Source organism: Nomascus leucogenys, chromosome 8 (genome assembly GCF_006542625.1).
Source record: "Nomascus leucogenys isolate Asia chromosome 8, Asia_NLE_v1, whole genome shotgun sequence".
Taxonomy (NCBI): Eukaryota; Metazoa; Chordata; class Mammalia; order Primates; family Hylobatidae; genus Nomascus; species Nomascus leucogenys.
Window position 1 is genome coordinate 88204537 of NC_044388.1, and position 26860 is coordinate 88231396.

Sequence of the window (26860 nt, forward strand, 5' to 3'; positions counted from 1 at the left end):
TTTTTTTAGAGATGGGAGTCTCACTATGCTGCCCAGGCTGGTCTCAAACTCCTGGCCTCAAGTGATCCTCCCACCTCAACCTTCAGAATAGCTGGGATTACAAGATCGAGCCTCAATGCCTGGCTGATATTTTTCTTTTGGGAGAAAAAAAGCAAACAAAGATATCACAATAATGCTGTATATAACATCTATCCACAACTGTAAGGTAAAACCATCAATATTTTTAATGCATATAACAAGGTTGCTGGGAGGAAATTGGAAGATTATTGCAACATTTACTATTGTAAAGTTGTTGTGAAAGTCTCCCTCTCTCTGAATTGAGCTTGAACCTGGATATTGTCTGACTGTCATGGCATGGTGGATACCATGGGGCAAAAAATAATTTCAGATGCTTCTAACCTAAAGGGCTTTGAATTCCTTTAAGTCATCCAAGTCCCTAAAAGTATCACAACTACCAAAAATTTGGAGGATGAATTCTGACAGACATAAGACCCAAAGCAACAGTATTTTACCAGTTAACCAAAAAGTCCAATGGCGAATTGTTTTGTTTTTCCTCATAGTACTAATATAAATAGTTTTATATCAAAATAACCAGAGAAATTAAGGAATGCAATATTCACTTGAGTTGTGAAGTTAAACTTAAGACTTAAAACAGATGTCAAATTTGTATTAGGTCCCAGAGTTTCCAGAGATTCAAGTTCAATGACCTCTAACATGAGGAATACTATCTTGGAAACACTAGAGAACGAATGTATCCAAACACTAAAACAAAGACTTATTATAATTGACAAAACTTCTTATAATAAAAACATGTGAACAAAATAACAATGTTTTTCCCCAAGGACATCAACTCTTTAATATAAGAGAAGCTTGTTTCTTGATTCAGCTTTTCAACTTAACCCAGGGTTCAGAACTTACCAACACACTGAGTCCTCCCGTTCCCTACAAATCCATAGTTGCAAATACAGATCTTCTTCCCTTCTCTTTGCTGGCATGTGGCATGTTCATGGCAAGTGGCACAGACATCTAAACGTGAATCATAAATTGTATGTTTCAGAAAAAGAAAAATGCGAGATGAGACACATGTAGTTAGTGGACATTTACAATGGAGAACCAAAATTTGAAGACCAAAATAACACAGGACACACCTAGTCTCATCCTTAAAAACCTTCAGTGGCTGTTTATTTCCCACAGAATAAAGTGCAAATCTCTTCCTCTGTGTGGCAATCAATGTCTTTTTTTTTCTTTTTCTTTTTCTTTTTTGAGACATGGTCTTGCTCTGTTGCCCAGGCTGGAGTGCAGTGGTACAATCACAGCTCGCTGCAGCCTCAACCTCCTGGGAGAAGGTGAACCTCCCACCTCAGCCTCCCAAGTAGCTGGGACTATAGGCACACATCACCATACCTGGCTAATTTTTTTTTTCTGTAGACACAGGGTTTTGCCATGTTGCCCAGGCTGGTCTCAAAATCCTGGGCTCTAGCAATCCACCCACCTTGGCCTTCTAAAGTACTGGGATTACAGGCGTGAGCCACCATGCTAGGCCACAGTCAATGCTCTTAGTGATCTCACTCCAGACATACTCCTCCAGCCTCATTGTTTCCAAGCCCCAATCACACATGGTACTTGCCAGATGTCAGAGGCTAACTACTGTTTCCCTAACAGAATATCCACTATCCTACTTGCATGCCACAATCACAATACTCTCTATACCTAAAATGCCTATGCATTCTTCTCTACCTAGTTAGCACCTATTCATATTTTAAGACCCAGCTTAATGTCACATTCCCTCTGAGGTCTTCCCCACTACTCCATTTTTTTCTTTTTTTGAGGTAGAGTCTGACTCTGCTGCCCAGGTTGAAGCGCAGTGGCATGATCTCAGCTCACTGCAGCCTTGACCTCCTGGGTTCATGCAATTCTCCCCACCTCAACCTCCTAAGTAGCTGGGACTACAGGCGCACGCCACCACACCCATCTAATTTTTGTATTTGCTGTAGAGATGGGGTCTCCCTATGTTGTCAAGGCTGGTCTCGAACCCCTGAGCTCGAGGGATCCACCGGCCTCAGCCTCCCAAGGAGCTGAGATTATAGATGTGAGCAAACGCGCCTGGCCCATTCCTCCATTCTTAAGGAAAATTAAATTCATCTTCCTCTGTGCTCCCCTAACACTGGCACATTCCCCTATCGATCATGTTAATGTGTCATTATATTTGGTTCTAGCTTTGTCTTCCAAGCTCAGTATTATGAATGAGCCACTCAAGGATAGGGATGATGTCATTTGCCCATATGTTATGATGGCACAGTGCAGACACTCGATATATTTTTATTGACTGCCTGGATAGAGAAATCTGAAATCCTACTTGCTGCAACTCAAAAAGCAAATGGAGTGAAGAGGAACACAGCTGCCTATTACTCTACTCATTTTTTTTTTTTCAAAGAAAAAAATGAATGTGTTTAAGATGACAGTGATATAACAGCCAAGTCCCAGTAGGATGACCAGATCCCAATTATTGAAATAAACAGCAGAATTGTTTGAGGCTAAAACTTCTAAAACATCCAAATCTACCAGATGGTGATATATGGCCCAAGATCAAACAAGAATTTCTACCCAAGGCTATGTGGTATACTGTGTTTCACTCTCAGTGCGTCTGTAATTTCAGGAGCGACCTAGTAAAGAGAATCTTTCTAGCATTGAATTTCATGTTAGTTTTGGCTCCATTATTATCCAGGTAAGACAGCCTAGCCCTTAGGCTGCTCCAGGCATGAAACCAACTGAGACCAGGGATTTCTAAACACTCTAAGCATGCTGCTGTTCTGCATGTTTTTTGTTTTGTTTTTGTTGTTGTTGTTGTCATTGTTGTTGTTTTTTGAGACGGAGTCTCGCTCTGTCGCCCAGGCTGGAGCGCAGTGGCGCAATCTGGGCTCACTGTAAGCTCCGCCTCCCGGGTTCACGCCATTCTCCTGCCTCAGCCTCTCCGAGTAGCTGGGACTACAGGCGCCCGCCACCACGCCCGGCTAAGTTTTTTTGTATTTTTAGTAGAGACGGGGTTTCACCGTGGTCTCAATCTCCTGACCTCGTGATTCGCCCACCTCGGCCTCCCAAAGTGCTGGGATCACAAGCGTGAGCCACCACGCCTGGCCTGTTCTGCATGTTTTTTTAAAAAAATAAAAGATAACACAAAAATAAGACAAACCGCTAATCATCACTAGGTAATGCCAAATTAACCACGGAATATTTACAAAATTTATTGTATCTCAGACCATAAAGACAAATGCAACAAATTCCAAACAAGTAAAAATGTTAAAGGCTAAATTATCTGACCACATAATAATGTAATAAAACTATCAAACAAAACATAAGACTGGCATCCCCAAAAGAAACATACTTGCAAACCACAGAACATTCTCCTAAATAATTCTTAGGACAAAGGGAATATCAAAACTGAAATGTTTAACACTAGGTATAAAAACATATTTACTCCAGAAAATGTAAGTTTTATGTGTTTTTATACCTTAAGAGTATACTTTTATACTTCAATGCGGCCTTTAAAATTTTTACTTTTTTCAAATTTGTTGCATTTTTCTTTATGGTCTGAGAGAGAATAAATTTTGTAAATATTCCATGGTTAATTTGGTATTACATAGTGACAATTAATGGTTTTTCTCATTTTTGTGTTATCTCTTATTTTAAAAAAGAACACACAAAACAGCAGCATGGTTGGCGTGTTTGGAAATCTCCCAGTCTCAGTTGGTTTGATGCCTAAAAAAGAGAGAGAAAAGCAGGCAGCCAAGAAAAAAAAAAAAAAAGAAACACCAGAATTTTAATACAAGAAGCCTGAAAAAAGGAAAAAATGGGGATTTAGGGATTAGTAAATAAAATTTTAAAGATGTTAAAGAATTAGAAAATATTATCGAATGCACTGGGGGGGAAATTACATAAAAGACTAGGAAGGTATAAACCCTGGGAGAGAAGATGATAGCAGACAAAAGATGCTAACAGTATTTCAGAAAATGAGAATGAGGCCAGGCGGAGTGGCTCACGCCTGTAATCTCAGCACTTTGGGAAGCCAAGGCGAGTGGATCACTTGAGGTCAGGAGTTCAAGACCAGCCTGGCCAACGTTGTGAAACCCCATCTCTACTAAAAATACAAAAATTAGCCAGGCGCAGTGGCGGTCACCTGTCGTCCCAGCTACTGAGGCAAGAGAATCTCTTGAACCTGGAAGGTTGAGGTTGCAGTGAGCTGAGATCACGCCACTGCACTCCAGCCCGGGCAAGAGAGTGAGACTCCATCTCAAAAAATAAAGTAGATGAGAAAGAGATGGATGGGCCAGGTACAGCGGCTCATGCCTGTAATCTCAGCACTTTGGGAGGCCTTAATCCCAGAAGTTCAAGATAAATCCTGGGCAACATGATGAGACCTCATCTCTGTTAAAAAAGAAAAAGAGATGGATGCATGGTAATTGCCTTAGCAGAAAGGAAGAACTAAAAGCCAATCCTAGAAAGGCCCAGGAAGCAGAGTCTCTGCAAATTTCAGAAGACAGACATAAGGAACAGGAATGAAAGTTCAAGGAACTGCTTGAAAATACCTTCAAGGAATAGTTAAATGCCCAGATTCCTTCACTGATGCTGCACAAAACAGAACTTTACAACTGGGAGAAAATGAACCAGAAGGCTCCAGATTAGAAGGACAACACGCCAAACTGAAGTGAGGATGAGTCCCCATACCTAAATGTCCATCATATGGGTAAATATATTTAACCATCTTAACACATTAACATTTTAGCACAAAACATTTTAAACCATGTGATCAGTACACTGTCAATTCATAATGACATGCAGGGCCAGGCATTGTGGCTCATGCCTATAAATCCCAGCACTTTGAGAGGCTGAGGCAGGTGGATCACTCGAGGTCAGGAGTTTGAGACCAGCCTGGCCAACATGGCGTAACTCCGTCTCTACCAAAAATACAAAAACATTAGCCAGGCGTGGTGGCACACACCTGTAGTCCCAGCTACTCAGGAGGCTAAAGCAAGGGAATCACTTGAACCCTGGAGGCAGAGGTTGCAGTGAGCCAAGATAGCACCACTGCACTCCAGCCTGGGTGACAAAGTGAGGCTTCGTCTCAAAAAAAAAAAAAAAAAAAAAAAAAAAAATTCATAATGACATGCAACCAAAATCTTGGAAATACTTTCTAAATAATGGATCCTGGGTCAAGTTCAAAAACCCATTTGTGATCAACCCTACAATGATGAACATATGAACATTCTCCCCAATTTAATTTGTAGATAGAACGCAATCTTGGCCAGGCACGGTGGCTCATGCCTGTAATCCCAGCACTTCAGGAGGTCAAGGTGGGGGGATCACCTGAGGTCAGGAGTTTGAGACCAGCCTGATCAACATGGTGAAACCCCATCTTTACTAAAATACAAAACTTAGCCAGGCTTAGTGGCGTACGCCTGTAATCCCAACTACTCAGAAGGCTGAAGCAGGAGAATCGCTTGAACCCGGGAGGTGGAGGTTGCAGTGAGCTGAGATTGCGCCACTGCACTCCAGCCTGCGTGACAGAGCAAGACTCCGTCCAAAAAAAAAAAAAAAAAGAATGCAATCTTATTAAATACCCTAAATCTTGGGTAGTGTTTCAGTTTGGGATGATGAAAAAGTTCTGAAGATGGATGGTAGTGATGGTTGAACAACAATACACAACGTGCCTCTCAATTGCACGCTTCAAAATAGCTAAAATGGTAAAGTTTTGCCTTATGTCTGCTTTACCAAAATAGTAAGAAAAAAATATTGAAAATTACATTTTTTATTTTAAAAATCAACTTTATTGAGATATAATATGCATACAATAAAACGCCCCCATGTTTAAGTGTGCAGTTTCAGTGGGTTTTAACAAATGTAGACAACCATGAAACAACTGCCTCATGCAAGATGCAGAATATATGATGCACAATTTGCGTCTGATGATAATCTGGTAATATATGGTACACAATCTGATGATAAACATTTGGTTTGTTTTCACTTGGGGGGCTAATATAATTAAAGCCTTGATGGCAAAAAGGGGGAGGGAAACACAAATTTCTATAGGGAAATCATTTTGTGTCTGGATCCCGAATTTCTCATGATGCCATCGAGAGATTGTAGATAGCAGGTACATAGCTTTAGAGAACAAGTAACTAAAGTAACCCAAGCTAAGGAAGCCTGTAAGAATTTTTCACTGAAAACCAAAGAAGCCCACTATAAGCTACTTCTCCAGTGAACAGACAATATAAACATGCTGTTCAAAGGCTAAAAACCTTAAGTAGACACTGAAATCACACATAATTGTGTGTAGTACAATAATAGACATAAATATGATTCTATTGAAACAATGAAATATGAGAAATTAAGTAATTCAAACTTAAAGCTGTTGGAACTTTAAATTATATCAAGCCTTGAGAGGAATGTGGCTATGCAGTTTGAGTCACAAAGTATACAGCTGTAACTTCTGCCTTTTTTTCTCCCTGTAAATAATTAAGCCCAAATGGCACCAGAGATAAGACCCCCTTAGATCGCTATCTCTCCTCATGGAGTAATAAAGTAATTTTCCCTGGAGTGTAGCAATCTGTAACCAACCAAATTGCTGTGGCATATGCACTGGTCTTGTATGGAAAATGTAATTCTCCTACAATTTCTACATAAATGAAACTGTAACTTCCCCATTTTTGAATGAACACTTATTCATTTGAAGTCAGTGTTTCCCAGTGGCTACCCTCAAGTTTTATGCTTGAATAAACTCTATATGTAATCATACATTCTGAATCTCATTATTTAAGGTTGGCAAATGCAAATTTTTAAAATTTTTTTCTTATATACAATACTTGTCTAGGGCAAGGTGCAGTGGTTCACACCTGTAATCTCATCATTTTGGTTTCTTTGTTTGAGACAAGGTCTCACTCTGTCGCCTTTGTCACCCAGGCTGGAGTGCAATGATGTGGCGACAGCTCACTGCAGCCTCGACCTCCTGTGCTCAAGCTATCCTCCTTCCTCAGCCTCCAGAGTAGTTAGGACAACAGGCACATCCCAACACACCTGGCTAATTTTTCATTTTATTTATTTTTTTTTTAGAGACAGGATCCCACTATGTTGCCCAGGCTGGTTTCAAGCTCCTGGCCTCAAATAATCCTCCTACCTCAGCCTCCCAAAGTGCCAGCCTGATCAACATAGCAAGACCCCATCTCTACCAAAAAAAAAAAAAAAAAAATTTAATTAGCTGGGCAAGGTGGTGCATACCTGTAATCCCAGCTACTTGTGAAGCTGATATGGGAGGATCTTTTGAGCTCAAGAGATCAAGGCTGCAGTGAGATTTGATGGAGCCACTGCACTCCAGACTGGGCAAAAGAGCTAGACTGTCTCTTTAAAAATGTTAAAAATAAAATTAAAAAAACTTGTGTTATAAAGATGTGGAATTTACATAGATCCATTTGCAAAAACTCAGCCAGGCGCAGTGGCTCACGCCTGTAATCCCAGCACTTTGGGGGGCCAAGGAGGGCAGATCACTTGAGGCCAGGAGTTTGAGACCAGCCTGGCCAACATGGTGAAACCCCGTCTCTACAAAAAAATTAGCCAGGCATGGTGGCAGACACCTGTAATCCCAGCTACTCAGGTGGCTGAGGCAAGAGGATCACTTGAACCCGGAAGGCAGAGGTTGCAGTGAGCCAAGACTGTGCCACTGCACTCCAGCCTGGGCAACAGATCAAGACTCTGTCTCAAAAAACAAAACAAACAAAAAAACTTAATATCAGCTGGAAAATGGCTATTTCATGTAACTATTGAGTAAATCTAATAAACATAAAAAATATTAAGAAGCAAAGAGGTGGGACTCACTCAGATAAATTAAAGGAACTCCAGTCTGAATTAGTGAAGGATAGAATAGAAAATGTTTTAAAAGAAACTGAATTAAGTTTAAGTTTATTTAATAAATAGTCCCAGACAAACACATGGCCTTAGAGAAAGGCAGCCAGGTATAGGGGGAAGCACTGGACTTGAAAGCTAGTTAGAGCTGGATCCTAAATCTAGCTGAGTTGAATTCACTGTGTGACCTTGAGCACACCACTTAAGCTTTCTGGATCTCAGTTTTTTCATCTTTAAAACAAGGACTTTGGGCTTCTCGAATTTTAAAGTGCATTCAAATCACCTGGGGAGGCTGAGGCAGGAGGGTTGCTTGAGCCCAGGAGTGCAAAGTTACATAAGCTATGATCCTGCCACTGCACTCCAGCCTAGAAAATAGAGTGAGATCTTGTTTCTAAAAAAAAAAAGAAAGAAAAAGAAAAGTCATATATCCCATAAATATACACACCTACTATGTACCCATAAAGGTAAAAAAAATACATACATACTAAAAAAGAAAAATACAAACAAAAAAACACCTGGGCCAGGCACAGTAGCTCATGCCTGTAATCCCAGCACTTTGGGAGGCAGGCGGATCATGAAGTCAAGAGATTGAGATCATCCTGGCTAACACGGTGAAACCCCATCTCTACTAAAATACAAAAAATTAGCCAGGTGTGGTGGCCGGTGCCTGTAGTCTCAGTTACTCAGGAGGCTGAGGCAGAAGAATCGCTTGAAGCCGGGAGGCGGAGGTTGCAGTGAGCTGAGATCGCACCACTGCACTCCAGCCTGGGTGACAGAGCGAAAATCAGTGTCAAAAAAAAAAACCTGGGGATCTTAACCTTTGTTAAACTGCAGGCTCCAATTCAGTTGGTCTGGGGAGGAGCCCTATATTTTGGATTTCTAAGAAGCTCACAGGTGGATCACATTTTGAGCGGCAGAGGATAAAGAGCACCCCGAAAGTCCTTTCTCCCTAAAGTTCTGACATTTCCTTCTTTCTTATTTTTAACTTTAACTTTTGTGAGTACATAGGTGTATTTATGGGGTAACTGAGATGTTTTGATGCAGGCATGCAATGCGTAGTAATCATGTATTGTAAAATGGGATATCCATCCCTTTCAGTATTTATCCTCTGTATTACAAACAATAGTGAGAGTCTTTTCGTTATTTTAAAATATATAATTAAATTATTACTAACTATAGTAACCCTGTTGTGGTGTTGTGCTATCAAATACTAGGTCTTTGACACTTTTTTTTTTTTTTTTTTTTGAGACAACGTCTCACTCTGTCCCCAGGCTGGAGAGCATTGGCACGATCACAGCTCACTGCAACCTCTGCCTTCCAGGCTCAAGCAATTCTCGTGTCTCAGCCTCCTGAGTAGCTGGAACCACAGGTGTGCACCACCACACCCAGCTAATTTTTATATTTTTAGCAGAGATGAGCTTTCACCATGTTGGTCAGGCTGGTCTTGAACTCCTGACCTCAAGCAATCCACCCTCCTTAGCCTCCCAAAGTCCTGGGATTACAAGTGTGAGCTACCACACCTGGCATACACTTCATTCTTAGGGTACCTGTTTTAATGACCCATTAAGAGTCATTTATTTAGATGAGATACACACATCAAAAAGAAAGGAAAGAAAGAGAGAGAGAAAGAGAGAGAAAGACAAAGAAAGAAAGAAAGAAAGAAAGAAAGAAAGAAAGAAAGAAAGAAAGAAAGAAAGAAAAGAAAGAAAGAGAGAGAGAAGGAAGGAAGGGAGGGAGGGAGGAAGGAAGGAAGGGAGGGAGGGAGGAAGGAAGGAAGGAAGGAAGGAAGGAAGGAAGAAAGAAAGAAAGAAAGAAAGAAAGAAAGAAGAAAGAGAAAGAAAGAGAGAGAGAGAAGGAAGGAAGGGAGGGAGGGAGGGAGGGAGGAAGGAAGGAAGGAAGGAAGGAAGGAAGGAAGGAAGGAAGGAAGGAAGGAAGAAAGAAAGAGAAAGAAAGAAAGGAAAGAAAGAAAAAGAAATTTAGCATAAGTATAACCCCAAAGACAGTACCTGGCATGCAGTAGAATTTGGCTCAATACATGTTTGTTCCCCACACCAGCAAAAAAACCTAAGATGGGTTCCAGGCTACCAAGGCTTCTCAGACTATCTGCAGATGAGAAGGTGGTTTCCAAAGAAATACAGGCAGGGGTGCTTATTATTCAGCCATAATTAGCCTATTCTGCAGGACTTTGCAGGACAACTCTCTGACCACACGGGTCCACTGTTCCACAGCCTGAGGGTTGGTTAAGAATCACCTGGAGATGGAGTGACTAACTCGTCCTAGTTTTAATACAAAAAGTCCTGTGTCCCGGGAAACCCCTCAATTCTGTGCAAACCAAGACAGCTGGTCATGCTTCCTGGAGATCCTGTTAAAACACAGTGTCCCCAAAGATTCTGATTCAGTAGGGGAGAGGCAGGGCCTGAGAATCTGCGTTTCTAAACTGCTCCCAGGTGGACCACACAGAGCGGAGCACTGCCAGACTAGCTCAACCTCAACCTCAGGGACTGGAGTCAGAATCCTGGGGAAAGAAAAGGCAATACTGAAAGACGTCTTTCACCAAGTCTCGATTGCCACATAGCACAGCTGTGGGACAAATGTAATAGAATAACCCAAGGGAGAGGAATTCTCCAGCCCAGAGAAGGATCACTAGGGCTTTGCTATGATCTGAGGGAGAGCTGTGTCGGGGGCGCTCGGTACCCATGTCAAGGATGGCTTTAGTTCTGTCAGCATACTCAGGGCCTGAAAGCAGAGAGGTGGTTGCCATGTAGTAACCGAGGGAACAAATGCAGAGGTGAGGGACCCTGAGGGACGTCTAGAATTACTGGCAGAGAAAGAGGAAAGTTGAAGAACCCAAAATCTAAAAGGAGAGAAAGCCTGACAAGTGTTCTTTGTTACTATTACCATATCCCCCAGCTAAGCCTGCTGAGCTAGCTTCACTACCCGTCCCAGCTCTGCAGTGACTACCCCAGCTAAAACTACACCTAACAATGAGAGGGTGAGACAGGTTTTCGTGTCTCAACCAGAGTCAGGGTTGGAGTCCTGATCCTTAGTTATGTGATTTTAGCAAGTTAAACTGTTAGTTCTCCAATTTTTTTTTTTTTTTTGTCTCCCTCTTTCACCCAGGCTGGAGTGCAGTGGCACAATCATGGTTCACTGCAGCCTCGACCTCCCACGCTCAGGCGAGTCTCCCACCTCAGCCTCCCGAGCACCTGCTGGGACCACAGGCATGCACCACCACGCCCAGCTAATTTTTTATTATTATTATTTTGTAGACACGGGATCTCCCTATGTTGCCCAGACTGGTCTCGAACTCCTGGGCTCAATCGATACTTCTGCTACAGTCTCCCAAAGTGCTGGGATCACAGGCATGAGCCACTGTGCCCAGCTAGGTCTCTAACTGTAATCCATGAGATGAAGATGTTGTGGCCAAGATTAAATGAGAAATAAAAATGCTGTATGAAGTGTAAAGCAATATGCAAATATGAGACAATTGACATGAATATTTATATCCATTTCCACAGATTTTGTTATTATTGTTAGAAACAGTCTGCAAGATGCAGTGCCTGGTATTTGGCATGGTGGTTACAAGTGCTTGGGTTAGTTACAATCCTAGCTATGCCACTTACTAGCTGTGTAATCCTTGGTGATCTCTGTGCCTCAGTTTCCTGTAAATCTGTAAAATGAGAATAACAATAAACCTACTTTATATGGTTGTTGTGAGGATTAAAAAGTAAATGAGTGTATATTAGTCTGTCTTCATGCTGCTGATAAAGACATACCTGAGACTGGGTAATTTATAAAGAAAACGAGGTTTAATGGACTCACAGTTCCAAGTGGCTGGGGAAGCCTCACAATCATGGCAGAAGGCAAAAGGCATGTGTTATACAGCAGCAGCAAGACAGAATGAGGGACAGGTGAAAGGAGAAACCCCTGATAAAACCATCAGATCTCGTGAGACTTATTCACTCCCACGAGAACAGTACGGGGGAAACCTCCCCCATGATTGAATTGTCTCTCACCGGGTCCCTCTCACAACACATAGGAATTATGGGAGCTACAATTCAAGTCGAGATTTGGGTAGGGACACAGCCAAACCATATCAATGAGTTAATACATGAAAAGCAATTAAAATGTGTTAGACATTGTTATAACAATGAATAATGTTAATGAATAAAAGAAGGTACTAACACTGGTGGTTGGCTAGCCAACTCCCAATTACACCAATGGGAAGAGTGACGGAGAAATGCACTGATGCAAAAATCAAGAGCAATATCTTTGTGCATTCAGGTGTCTACCCATTGATGGGCTGATATCCCAGAAACCATAATATTCAAATTTACATAATCACTCCCTGTCTTCGCCACATCTCCCCAGCCTTCTGGGTAACAGCTGACTCAGAAGTTGAAAGTTCAGCTGCTCACCTTTTCAGCCCTGCCCACCTCTCCTTCCTCTCCACTGCAGCCAAGTAAAGCTGCAACTCAGGATGGGAGGGAGGCTGCCAGCCTCTGAGAACCACTCTCACTCACAACACACGAGCAACAACTTCAGTGTACTTCTGAGACATTGGCTGATGGACTTTAATAGCACAGTAAAGAGATGTTCACAGTCAAGGGAAGAAGGTAGTTTAAAAGCACAAATGCAGGCCAAGCACAATGGCTCCCACCTGTAATCCCAGCACTTTGGGAGATTGAGATGGGAGGATCACTTGAGCCCAGGAGTTCATGATTAGCCTGGCCAAAAATCTAGACCACATCTCTAAAAACCCAACAGCAACAATAACAAAAAAGCACAAATGCAGTGCTTCAATTCTAAATCTGCTTTTAACCTAACCCTCAACCATTCACAGTCAGACCAAAGAAATCCACTGCACAACCTTCCTGAGATTCTGTCAAATTTGGAAAGACAGATCAAACAACGGGAGGAAATAAGCCAACGGGGCCCAAAACTCAGGAAGAAAAAGCATTCCCAAGTGGTCTCTAATACCATATAAAATTGCATTGCTCTTAAGAGATTGCACCAAATTCCAGAGGTGGAAAGAATCTGAGAAATCTCATGTTCTCTCCTTTTCAACATTCCTGACAAAAAAAAAAAATCCAGAAATGAAAACACAGACTCTGCTTTAAATCCCTGCAAGACAGAGAGCACTCTACTCTCTCCAGCAATGTAATATTTGCAGGGCTATTCAAACTGTCATGTATTTCCCACACCCACCCAAATTTAAGACTGACGTTCTCCATCAAGAACTCTCACTTGGGCTGGTCCAAAGATAGTGAGTTATCTCAGTTGATTGTTGACAGTCAGTTACAGATCAAACTTCTCATTCTACTCTTTCCCCCTTCTTACTACTGTACTTGACTAGTCAAAAAAAAATCAAAAAACAAACAACAAAAAAAGAACTCTCAACCTTTCCTCATAAAAAATGGCTCACACGACCCAATTCTGTTCACTTTCTGGTGTGACCAAGATCAACCAGCAGTGGGGCCCCCACACCTGGCCTCAGGACCAGAAACCAACCCACACTGAGTGCCATTCATTTACGCCACACCCTACGGTTCATGTCAGGCAGTCACTCACTTAACCCCTACTGGTTCTTTTCACACCTGTCTCACACCTGACTCATCCTCCAGAAGGGTGTACCCTTTTTTTTTTGAGATGGAGTTTCACTCTTGTTGCCCAGGCTGGAGTACAATAGCACAATCTCGGCTCACTGCAACCTCCACCTCCCAGGTTCAGGCTATTCTCCTGTCTCAGCCTCCTGAGTGGCTGGGATTACAGGTGTGCGCCACCATGCCCCGCTAATTTTTGCATTTTTAGTAGAGATGGGGTTTCTCCATGTTGGTCAGGCTGGTCTCGAACTCCTGACCTCAGGTGATCCATCCGCCCCAGTCTCTCAAAGTGCTGGGATTATAGGCGTGAGCCACCATGCCAAGCTGAGTGTATCCTTTTTCTTAATCTTTGCAATTCATTTTCCCTCTCTCTTCTGCAGAGCTGAGGCCAACAGACTACTTGCGATTTTGAGCTACAGAGACCTAGCATCCCATTTTAGGATTTGACCAGAAGACCAAGAATACACCCAGGACCAAGTCCCTGGAGGTGGAAGACAGGCCATGGTGGGCATCTTCAACTCTAATCCTGTGCCCTTTATTTTAAGTAACTTTAAATCACTCCAAAACAATCCACTCACTCTATTTCTCTTCTTTCCTCCTGTGGCTCACCCTGAATAGTGAATGTGCTGCTGTGATTCATTAAGACAGAGGGAAGATCAAGCATGAAATGCATGATGAGTGAAGCCAGGTGACCTTTGTATACAGCAAGAACAGCTTCCTGACCCCCAGCCAGGCCTGAGCCAACAGGCCCGACTCCAGCAACAAATGCCACAGAAAGGTTAAGAAACAGGACTAACTGGTTCTACCCCTCCTCGCCCATTCCTACCCTCTGGACTCCCCTGGGCCCTGCACCCCACCCAGCCACCAACACCCTCCTGCCATATCAATTACGTGAAACACACTTTCCGTACACTCAGGTCATCTGACTTCAGCTCTCCTCCCCAAAACATCTTTGAAGCCAATTAATGTCATTCAGCCCATGTTGCCAGTGACAGACCGAATATACAAATGGACAATGGCCAGATCATATATATATATATATGGAGAGAGAGAGAGAGAGTGAGAGAGAGAGAGAGAGACAGTCTTGCTCTGTCACCTAGGCTGGAGTGCAGTGGCATGATCTCGGCTCACTGCAACCTCTGCCTCCCAGGTTCAAGCGACTCTCCTGCCTCAGCCTCTGGAGTAGCTAGGATTACAAGTGCCCACCACCAGGCCCGGCCAATTTTTTTTGTATTTTTAGTAGAGATGGGGTTTCACCATGTTGGCCAGGCTGGTCTCAAACTCCCGACCCCAAGTGATCTGCCCACCTCGGCTTCCCAAAATGTTGGGATTATAGGCGTGAGCCACCGCACCCGGCCCATATATTAAAATAGAATTCTAACCCACAATCTGCAGCAATCATTCCAGGAACTCTGTAGCAATCAGCCCCAAATGGTCAGGCTTTAATCAGTAATGGCCAGCTACGCTAATTTTTGCCCCCAATTCCAACTTGGGACTAACCAGAAAAGCCAGATATGGCCCTCTCATCAATCACATGGCATGCATGCTGCTAGGAAACTTCTCCAGCTGGGCGTACCTGAACCACCACCACCCCCCAACCCCCTTCCTTTTTCTACTGTAAAACTTTTCCACCCCCGGCCTATCTTTGAGTCTCTGTCAAATGGAAGTGATGATGGCTGACTCCCTTGTCACAGCAAGCCCTGAATAAATAGCCTTTGCTTATTCTTGTTTGGGTGGTATTCATTTATTTGCATACCAGATTCCTAATACAAGCCACTGTCCCTACCCACAAGGAGCTCTTAGTTTAGTAAACAATGACACTGCAATATGGTATAAGTGTACAACCAAGGCATGGAATATGGTATTACTGGTGCTGTAAAGAGAAGCGGATAGCGGCAACGGACTTCCTAGGAGGACTGAGGACACCCAGGCTTGCTTTGAAATATGAACAGCACTCACTAAGTAGCCCGCCATGGGAGAAGGGAAACACAGTTCTCTAATCTTCTTCCTCGTCCCCCATTTTCAGAAACTAACCTCTCCCACTTACTGCCCAAGTTTAATTTTTGACCTGCTCCATCCATTAACTATCTCATTTATTTTTGCCTTTTCAATTTTCCCCTCTCTACTAAATAATACCCCTCAGTCTAAAATATGTTTGAGTCTGTTTTGCATTCTCTAAAAATCTTGGACTGACTTGACCAGCCCAAATGAATGCTACCTTTGTTTTCCTTCTAATTTCTTTAAAGAGTATCTACTCCGAGGCCAGGAGCAGTGGCTTATGCCTGTAATCCCAGCAATTTGGGAGGCTGAGGTGGGCAGATCACTTGAGGTTAGGAGTTCGAGACCAGCCTGGCCAACATGGTGAAACCTCGTCTCTACTAAAAATACAAAAATGTGCTAGGCGTGGTGGTGCATATCTGTAATCCCAGCTACTTGGGAAGCTGAGGTAGGAGGATTTCTTGAACCCGGGAGGCAGAGGTTGAGCAAGCGAGATCACGTCACTGAACTCCATCCAGCCTGGGCGACAGAGAGAGATTGTCTCCAAAAAAAAAAAAAAAAGAGTGTCTACTCCGTAACCAAGTTCTCTGCCCTCAATCTAGAGCCCTCACATCTAGCTCTCACTCTTTCTTCTCTGCTAGCTCTGGGTCTCTGCTGACCAGATCCATCAAATTCAAAGCCTTTTACTCAACCTCCACCTCTCGGCTTCCCATCTCCTAGTTTCCTTGACTAAACGAGCCCAGTCTTTCTCCATCCTACCCGGATGCTGCTTCTTCCTTCTAGACTTGCATCTACCATCGAAACTCCAAGAATCCTCTCCAAGAATCTGTCCTTCATCCTACCAATCTTGTCAACCTCAAGGTTTCAAGCAACCATCAAGTCTATTGATTTCATCTCTCCAAATCCATAACAGCACCTCAAATTCAGGATATCCAAAACAACTAATCATCTTTCTTTCCAAATCTTTCTCCTCCCATAGAAACATATACCAGGTCACTCAGCCCCCAAGCCTTAGTGTTATCTTTCCCCTTCTGTTCCCTTGCACCTTCACATCTGTTATTAAATCCTTCCTTCCAGTCCATTTCCACCTTACTGTCTACATTCAGTCCGTTTCTCCTGTCATTACTGTGGGCCCAGTCCTCAGAACTTCCAGGCCAGGTTTGCAACAACTTCCTCAATGGGCTTGTCCAAGCCTCCAGTCTTTCCCTACATTGTCCACTGTCAGGAAACCTGCCCTTCATAAAACCAGGTTCTCCAAGGTTGAACATGAAGGGAGAATGTCTACATAAGGAGAGGAGGCTCAACCGGGAAGCCTTGACTTCTGTTTCCCCAAATTCACCCCAAAACCTTTAGTTACAGATGACCTTAGGTAGCTACTAGCTGCGTTCAGCCATCTTAGCCTAACAATTCAATGGGACCACACTGGACAGTTTCCTACCTTAGAGAGATCACAGGAAGATCCTGAAATAGACGCCAAGCATCTACAAGTCCTATGCGCACTGTCCTGGGAGATAAGCCAAGGAAGGAATCTTAACCAGGGTACCTAATATTACAAAAATGGCCACTCCAGAAGATCAAGCCATTGAAATACCCACCAGGCATGGTAAAAGTCCCAAGGCAAAGAGAATGGGGCTGCGGGCAGCAGGCAAGAATCTCAACCACAAATCCCCCTGTGTCTCATCACATGGAAATTTCCTTCCACTTCAGGATCAGTGTTTGATTTTAGTAAGGAAGATGGGGGTTCCTTAGACCGTTTTTTTCCCCCCACCTCAAGTTTATTTATACAAATAGCAAAGGAGGACATCAGCCCCATGCAGATAGCAGTCCAAGGGGGACAATCCTTCTGTCCCCACGTTGGCAGACAGAGATCTCTACTCTGAAGCCTTTGTAGGGGCCTGGGCTCCTTTGGGAGTCTGAGCTGGAACTGAAGCTGGAGCTGCAGCCTGAGCCTTGGTTTGATCCTTGACCTTGGTCTTTGGCCGGCACAGCCTGAGCCCCGTGGCAATGTGAGCACGAGCACGTTTCCCAAGCTTGAGGCGGGCAATGTAGGCAAGAGCTGACACCCTTTGGAATCTTGGGCTTAACCTCCTTGGGGTTTATGAGGGCAAGGCCTCAGCACATGCACTCATGGCCTCGGCACTGTCACCCTGCATCTTGTTTAGGCCCTTCTTGTTGTGCTTCTTGGCAAAGCGCATGTTTGTCAGGAACTTGGGGTCCACCCCTTTAAAAGATTCGTATCTTTGTGATCCGGGTTTCTTGATGCCGTTTCTGTGCCATTTTCGGGACTGGTTGTGTGTGGTGTGGTGCTTGGATTTGGCCATGTCTGCACCATAACCTGTGGCTCCCGAAGCACCTAGAACTGGCTAGACCCACTTTTCTTGTCACTCCCTGAAACAGCTTCCAGTGGCTTCCAGGCACAGCTAAGTCCAAAGGCCTAGGTCTGCCAATCAAGGCACTCTGCCCTCTGCCTTTGGTGCCTCCGCGTGCTTCCTTCCCTTCTCCCCCAGGCCTGAATTCTGAAGGAATTCATTCATTCTACATATATTTGTGGAGAGGTGGCAGTGCCTTCTGCTATGAGCTGGATACCTTTTCCACATTTTCTCATATCCAAATATGACCAATCATTGATGGCCCAGCTCAAGGGTCACCACCGATTCCCCTTTCCCTGCCCTCACCACCCACACCTTCTCAGAGCACTCGTGGCATTCTGCCTTGTATTACAGTTATGTGGATGAATGTCACCTCCCCTGCGTGTCTGAATCCTCTGTGTAATTCCTACTCCCCTCAACATTGCATTTTGCAGAGGAGGAAAAACAACTCCCTCGATCGCTTGGAAATAGAACATTTGCTGGTCTAAATCCTCCAGACAATGAGCTCCACGAGGGCCCGCACTGCCCGCCCTCATCGCGCACAGGGAAGCTGTTCAAGGGCCATCTGTTGAATGAATGAGTGAATTAATGGCTTCATTCCTGTACTCTTCCTTAAGCGTCTTTCTCACCATATTTAGCATCCGGCTCTCTAACAACGTGAAAAAATTAAAAGTGGAAAGAAAATTGCTTCGGGTCAAAAATGTGTCATGTAAAAGCCACCGCAGAGCCGGAAGCGTGACAGCGCCGCAGAACGCCCTGGCCTCCCCGCCCTTCCCCGGGCGCCGCCCTGCCCGGGTCCGCGCTCGCGCCCAGCCCCCACCCCGCCTCCTGGGCAGTGGAGGTCCCTGGGGGCCCGGCCAGGCCGCCTTAAAACCTGCGTCCCCCGGCGACGCGGGTCAGGCAGGGGCAGGGAAGCCCGGCGGGGAGCCCCCCCCCGCTTCTCTGAGCTCCTCCTTGCCGACCTCCAACGGCCGGCGCGGGCCCCACCTGCGCCCCACGCCTCGGCACCGCGCCGGCCCGGCCCAGGGGCGGGGAAGCGCCCGTGCTCCCAGAGTCCTCGAGGCCCAGCCGGCCGCCCGTGCCCGTCCCAGCCCGCACTCACCGTCGGCGCCCGGCGCTCCCGCAGCGCCGCGGGCCAGGCCGAGCAGCAGCAACAGCGGCAGCAGGCGGCGAGACGGGCCCGCATCCCAGGGCCCCCGGCCCATGCCGCCGCCCGTCCCTCCCGGCGCGCCTGCGGCTCCTCCCGGGGCCCTCGGGGCGCAGAGATAAAGCTACAGGCGCCGCGGGGAGGGGACCAGCCGGCGGCTTCCGGCGCCGCCGAGGGAAGCGGGGGGCGCTGCGGGGTCCCGGGGAGGCCGCAGGGCGCGGGTCCTTCCTCCTGTCCGGGCCTGGGCTTGGGACACGCCCGTTCCGCGTCCGTCTCTGGCTCCGCGCGTTCACTACTTCGCGCACCTGCTGCCCTCTCGCCGCTCACATTCATTCGCAAAGGGGGACAGACACTTATCAGATAATGACACAGCTGGACGCAGAGCCCCGCAGAGTGCTGGGGAGGAAATGTTGCGGGGGATTCAAGCCACTCGAGGGCTCAAGGAGGCACCCCCGGGGAGAGGGGTGAGGGGAGCAAGGGGCGGAAATCTTCCAGGACGTGAAAGGGAGCTGGATGAGGTGACCGCAGCGCAAGGCCCAGATGAGAGGTCGGAAGACGCAGGCCCAGGCCACCCAGGGGCGACATACTCGACCAGGTGACACCTGGTCACCTGGTGTGAGAGAGAGTAGGGCAGTGATGGAGGGAGGGGTGGCATCAGTCCCCGCTGCTCTGAGGACACCCAGCTTGGGATGGGCTGATGCCAACCCCTACCTCCATCACAGCCGTACTCATCCCCAGGGAGGGAGTAAACCAAGACCCAAGCATGAGAAGGACTTTGGGGAGGAATCTGAAAGGGAGTTTGTTGTAGAAATGGGGAATGGGGACCTAGAGTGGGAGCAGAGGGTTGGAGAGAGGCGTTGAGCTGCAGAGGGAAGTTAGCCCTCCTAACCCAAGTGATGGAGGTCGCTGGGAAGCTGTCACAGTTTTCAGCAGTGAATGACTTCATCACTGACACATCTCTGTCTGTTCTGTGGCACTGGGATTGGGGTTGGGATTGGGATGTGGAAGGCAGAGAGTCCAGCCCGGAGTTGCTGCAGGAATTAGGCAATAGAAGACATGTCCTGGCCCGGTGCGGTGGCTCACGCCTGTAATCCTAACACTTTGGGAGGTCGAGGTGGGTGGATCACTTGAGGTCAGGAGCTCGAGACCAGCCTGGCCAACTTGGTGAAACCCCGTCTCTACTGAAAAAAAAAAAAAAAAAATAGGTGGGCATGGTGGCAGGCACCTGTAATCCCAGCTACTCGGAAAGCTGAGGCGAGAGAATCGCTTGAACCCAGGAGGCGGAGGTTGAAGTGAGCCGAGCTCGCACCACTGCACGCCGGACTGGGCGACAGAGTGAGACTCCATAGATAGATGATAGATAGATAGATAGATAGATAGATAGATAGATAGATAGATAGATTATAGATAGATAGATAGATAGATAGATAGATAGATAGATAGATAGATGATACATAGATAATGTCCTGCAGCTGGGCATTGACAAATGAGTGTGAAGAGGGCAGTGTTTAAGAGTGGAATCCACTAGGTTTTATGACTAGTGGGGGAGAAGGAAATAAATAAGATCCGGTTTGAAGGCTTTGAGCTTGTGTGTCTGTGGGAGAGCATCCGAGAGCAGGCACCCCACTGCTTCACCCCATATCCTCACTTGTTTACTCTCTGCCATGAGCCTGCCCTAAATCTCACCACTTTCAAACACACCCACATAAGGGCTAAAGTTGTGGAGTCTTAACAAGTAGTTAAAAATCAGCTTCAAGCTGGGTGAAGTGTGGTGTGCCTGTAGTCCCAGCTAGTAAAGAGGCTGAAGGGCAGGAGAATTGCATGAGCCCAGGAATTCAAGGCCCACGTGGGCAATACAGTGAGACCCCCTCTCTTAAAAAAACAAAAAAACAAAAACAAACAAAGAAAAAGCTCATCTTCCTAGGCTCTTTTTTCCTCTTGGGGAGACAAGGTCTGGTTCTGTTGCTCAGGCTGGAGTGCACAGGTCACCACAGCCTCAACCTCCTGGGCTCAGGTAGTCCTCTAGCCTCAACCTCCCAGTAGCTGGGACTACAGGGGCACAGCATCATGCCTGGCTCATTTAAAATTTTTTTTTGTAGAGACAGGATCTGGTTATGCTGCCCAGGCTGGTCTCCAACTCCTTGGCTCAAGCAATCCTCCCACCTTGGTCTCCCAAAGTGCTGGGATTATAGGAGGGAACCACTGCATCTGGCCTCACAAGCTCTTTTCTTAGCAGGCTTTCTTGAAAATTATTTTTGATCAACAAAGACAGGCGCCTGTTTGGGGAGCAATAGATGGATGGTGTGTCACTATTATTTAGACAAATTTTTAAAGTTCAGCTCTCCATAAACTTCAAACTTGGAAATCATGTCATTGTTTCAACAAATATACCATTCACTTAAGATTTTTAACCAACCTATACCACTTTATCCCCACTGTGGCCCCTTGCAAAATATATAAACTTAAATATATATGTATACATATACGTTTTTTATTGATAACGTCAGGAAAAATTGTCCAAAACTTGGAAATGGGCAAAAGAGATTACTGGGTATCCTTTCAGTGGGGTGCTGGGTGCACCTCCGCTGGACTTCCTATTGACTAGGCTATTTTGCAGCACTGGAGGGCTAGAATTTAACTTGCAGAAAACTGATGATAATGTGAAACATTTATGTCCATAGCAGTGAAAATGAATGTTTTCCAAGAGAAATATAAGTGATCAGTCCTTTCTGTCAGAAAATAAATAAGTTAAACCCACTAATTTCATTTTGTCCTATATGATATTAACTAGTTAACCAGTTTGGCACCTATTAGCAAATTCATGTGATCATTCCTGATGCCAGATTTTCCTTTGAACCTTAACATCTTACTAGTTCTCCTTTGAGGTCAGCAACTTACTGAGTCCTCCATTAATCAACTACTTGAATAGAATCTTAGATAGGTTTTCATCTTATAGTTGCATAAGTCATGCTTTCAACTTTTTGAAAATTATATTTCAGTACAATCCATCTTACTCTATATTCCACATTAGATTACATGACTTTCATCAATTCTTTTCATTGGCTCATTTTTAAATTTCAAATACATATTTTTGGTTAAAAAATACTTCTTACTCAATGGTGAGTTCGTTGGATCACATAGTGAAAAATTACCTTCTTATCCAACAGTATTTGTCACAAGAATTAAAACAGAATATTGAACCAGTGTTAAATTTGGAGGGACAGTGGCATTATTGCTGACAAAGTATTTGACTTAAGAAAAATGTTCTTTTAAGAGACCATGGTTAATATACCAGTATTTTCTAAAAAAGAACTTGAAAGAAGCTTTCTTCTTCTCCTTCTCCCTCTCCTCCATTTCCTTCTCATTCTTCTTCCTCTTCTAATTTCTTCTTCCTTCTTTGAGACAGGAGGATCTCACTCTGTCACCCAGGGTGGAGTGCAGTGGTGCAATCATGGCTCATGGCTCACTGCAACCTTGACCTCCCAAGCTCAAGCGATCCCTCCACCTCAGCCTCCCAAGTACCTGGGACTACAAGCACATGCCACCATGCCCAGCTAATTAAAAAAAAAAAAAAAAGTAGGGTCTTGCTGTGTTGTCCAGGCTAGTCTTGAACTATTGGCCTCAAGGGATCCTCCCGCTTCAGCCTCCCAAAGTTCTGGGATTGCAGTTGTGAGCCACCATGCCTGGCTGAGACTTAGTGTTTAGTGAGTATCGACTTTCAGTTTTGCAAGATGAAAAAAGTTCTGTGGATGGATAGTGGTGGTGATTGCACAACAATGTGAATGGACCTAACACTGAACTGAACACTTAAAAATGTTTGTTTGTTTTTGAGACAGAGCCTCACTCTTGTTGCCCAGGCTGGAGTCCAATGGCATGAACTTGGCTCACTGCAACCTCCGCCTCCCGAGTTCAAGCGATTCTCCTGCCTCAGCCTCCCAAGTAGCTGGGATTACAGGCACGTGCCACCATGCCTGGCTAATTTTGTACTTTTAGTAGAGATGCAGTTTCACTATGTTGGTCAGGCTGTTCTCAAACTCCCGACCTCAAATGATCCACCTGCCTGGGCCTCTCAAAGTGCTGGGATTATAGGCATGAGCCACCACACCTGGACTTAAAAATGTTTAAAATTGGCTGGACGCAGTGGCTCACACCTGTAATCCCAGCACTTTGGGAGGCCGAGGCGGGTGGATCATGACGTCAGGAGATCGAGACCATCCTGGCTAACACGGTGAAACCCCATCTCTACTAAAAATATAAAAAATTAGCTAGGCGTGGTGGCAGGCGCCTGTAGTCCCAGCTACTCTAGAGGCTGAGGCAGGAGAAAGGCAAGAACCCAGGAGGCAGAGGTTGCAGTGAGCCGAGATCGCACTACTGCACTCCAGCCTGGGCGACAGAGTGAGACTCCATCTCAAAAAAAAAAAAAAAAGTTTAAAATTGTTTTTAAAAATTCAATGACAAAAAACGTTCATGCCCATTTTTATTTTTATTTCATCAGATAGGCAAATATTAAGGACTTTCCAAATTAGTTTTGGTCTGGCAAATCTATATGGGGTCAGGTTTACAAGAAAGATATCTTGGAAAGCCCCATTTTTCCCAATATTCCTGAGACATAAGTGAATGGGATTTCGGGAGAGCTCTGAGAGGACTCTGGGGAGCCACGGGTATGGGAAGGCGGAAGGCAGGCGAAAAATTTCATTCTGAACACTGGTTCAGTATCTCTAGGGAGATTTTCCCCCAAGCTGCTACTCTCAGTGTCGGATTCCAGTGTGAAGAGGTTTGGGGTTTGTCCAGTGGGTTCCCATCTGGCTACAAGGCCAGAAGGAGAATCGAGGAGGGAGATTGGATACTAAATATCCTGGGACTCTCCTGGAAAAAAATCCATTCTTGCTTACCACACTCCTGACCATAAATGATTACACAGACTGCTTTGGGACAGCTCCTGGCAGGCTTGCAAATTGTTATTTTTGTTTTTAATTTAATTTATTTATTTAGAGACAGAGTCTTGCTCTGTCGCCCAGGCTGGAATGCAGTGGCGTGATCATAGCTCATTGCAACTTTCAACTTCTGGGCAAAAGCAGTCCTCCTTCTGCAGCCTCCCATAAATTGTAAATAAATTGTTTATATGTGGGTATTTTAGGAATGGCTTGAATATCTAATTGTAATGAGTTTAATATACTCTGGGGTTGCACTTACTGCCTGAAGTTTGCATTAACAGAGATAATTTAAATATTTGAAGCCTTTGAAGTATATTGATTGAAAACTTGTGTGTTTGAAACAAAGTAACAGTCCCTCTGTAACAGTCTGCTCCACCCCCACCACATCTAACCCTGGCTGACTCAACATCTGTGAAAACCCCAAGGCCACCTTCAAAGAAGCCACATTGCCTCTCCCAGAATGGAGTCATCATCTCAAGCAGATCTGTAAAGGCTGGTAACAGGGACCTGTCCCTCCGGAGAAATGCCCTGCTGATGAAGTCTCTAACTCCAACAAAGGCTGACTTCTCATTTTTTGAAGCTTAATGACTCTCAGATACTTTGTTGCTATTGGAGAAACAGTAGGATTACTCTGCCTTCTCCAGCATACCTCTGCCTCCCCCCAGAAACACACATACATCAAACACCCTACCTGGAGTTAGTTTGTAGACCTTGGGCAGCGAGTGCACTATTGTCTGCTGCACAAGGCTGTGCTACAACCGATGATGTGTAATTTACCCCAAACGCTAGTATTCTCAGAAAAGCAAAACAAGCATGGGTGGAAAGGGACAGCTCAGCTTAGGGGACAAGTCCTGGACTCCCTATTTTTACAATAGTGCTCTCTCTCCTCACTGTAATGGACTCAAGAGACCCTGTGATCCCCCCAGAAGAAGCTGGAGCAGCAGCAAGATTTGGATTTGGACTTGGATTTGGGAGCAAACTTCAGACACTACAACAGACAAGTTCAAGGAGCAGCAGGCTTAGTATTCACCTATCCACCCCTGACCTCAGGTGGTTGAGACAACACCAAGTGAGACAGGCTCTGTCACCCAGTTTCTCTGTCTCTGTCACTCACACACACACACACACACACACACACACACACACACAGCATCACCTGCCTCACTTGCAAAAGCCTCAGCTGTTGGTGTTTTTATTCCACAAACCCTGAAAGGAAGCCTGCTGACAGCCCATTTCCGGACCCAGGATCAGCCACCCGCAGCCCTAAGGAGAAGCAGGCCAGGCAGTGGGGGCCAAATCAGCAATGAGCAGCACAGTTGCTGAGGAAGCCACAACAGCTGTGAAGGCGGATGGTTCCAGACCTTCACTGATAGAGAGACCAGCTCACGGTGAAGACCTGTATCACCGACCTGGACAAATAGTGCAATCTTCAAAACAGAAATACTTTACTCAATTATTTTGCAATGGACTTAGCTACAAGCTCTATTGGTTTCTTTGCTCGCCACTGTTTTTCATGTCCTATGTCTTCCTCTTTCCCCACTTTTCCTCCTCCTCCTTCATCTTCTTTGGGGACATCTTTGAGTATCTGTTTCAGAAAGTATTCCTGGGTGGTAAACTTCGAATCTTTGCAAGTCCAAATACATGTTGATTTTGCCCTCATAATTTTTTTTTTTTTTTTTTTGGAGACAGGGTCTTGTTCTGCCGCCCAAGCTGGAGTGCAGTGGCCCAGTCTTGGCTCACTGCAACCCCCATCTCCTGGGTTCAAGCAATTCTTGTGCCTCAGCCCCCCAAGTAGCTGGGATTACAGGCATGTGCCATCACATCTAGCTAATTTTTGTTATTTTTAATAGAGCCAGGGTTTCGCCATGTTGCCCAGGCTGGTCTCAAACTCCTGACCTCAAGTGATCTGCCTGCCTCGGCCTCCCAAAGTGCTGGGATTACAGGCACGAGCCACCGCACCCAACCCCATAATTTAATTATACATTAACTGAGTATAGAATTCTGGATTCAAAATAATTAGGTGATAGGTTAATGTGGTCTAGAATTCTGGATTCAGATGGAGTGTTGCAGATGGAGGGTCCTATGCTACTGTGGTTATCAACCCCTCACATGTGACATGTCATTCTCCTATCATATCTACCAAGCTTTGGGGGATTTTCTCTTTATCCTGGGAATTCAGAAATTTCATGAGGATATAATATTTCATTATTCTTGCCTAGCACTCAATGGACCCTTTCAATTTGTGGAATTAAGGCTTTCTACAGGAAAGACATTTTTTCTATTAATTATTTGATTATTTCATTCCCTCAATTATTTCTATTTATCCCTTCTGGAATGTATGGGAATTTTTTTTTTAATAGAGTCTCACTTTGTTGCCCAGGCTGTCTTCAAACTCCTAACTTCAAGCTATCCTCCCTCCTTGGCCTTCCAAATGCTGGGATTACAGACGTGAGCCACCATGCCTGGCTGGGAATTTTTTAAAACTTGCCTCTAGCCTCCATGGCTGTTAGTATTTTTCTTTGACTCTTCACTTTCTTTGCCTTCATTTACTGAATGTGGGAGATTGCCATAACTCAATTTAGTGAACTTTGTGTTCATGAATTTGATCCTTATCCATGCCGTTCTGCTCTTCAATTCATCTATTGAAATATTTTTATATCAGCAATCATGTTTTTAATTTCTAAGAGCTCTGCTTCTTTGTATAGAATGGCTTTTTTTCTGTAGTTGCAATGACTTCTGTTTTATCAGGAAGTTGTTCATTTACTTGTTGAGTTTGATGACTCTTCTTCTGCTGGTTTTCCTCAAGTGTTTCATGATTTTTGACTGTCCTTATTTCTACATGAGGGTCTCCTCTGTTACGAATTAACAGTTTGTGAGAATGAATCAGGTGGTGATATGGTTTGGCTCTGTGTCCCTACC

The 26860-nt window shown here is 44.9% G+C and overlaps 1 protein-coding gene and 1 pseudogene across 1 annotated transcript in view; both read right to left on the minus strand.

Annotated features, from left to right (window-relative positions):
- The window catches only part of SUSD1 (sushi domain containing 1), a 135438-nt gene extending 116337 nt beyond the window's left edge, over nt 1-19101 (minus strand). The window contains exons 1-3 of the mRNA XM_030817622.1: nt 18963-19101; nt 12713-12718; nt 919-1026 (exon numbers count right to left, since the gene is read on the minus strand). Of these exons, the coding sequence (XP_030673482.1) occupies nt 919-1026; nt 12713-12718; nt 18963-19065 (217 nt within the window). The 5' untranslated portion in view covers nt 19066-19101. The remainder of the gene's footprint in view (nt 1-918; nt 1027-12712; nt 12719-18962) is intronic.
- LOC100582366 lies at nt 17363-17812 on the minus strand (annotated as a pseudogene).
- Nucleotides 19102-26860: the final 7759 nt, after the last annotated feature.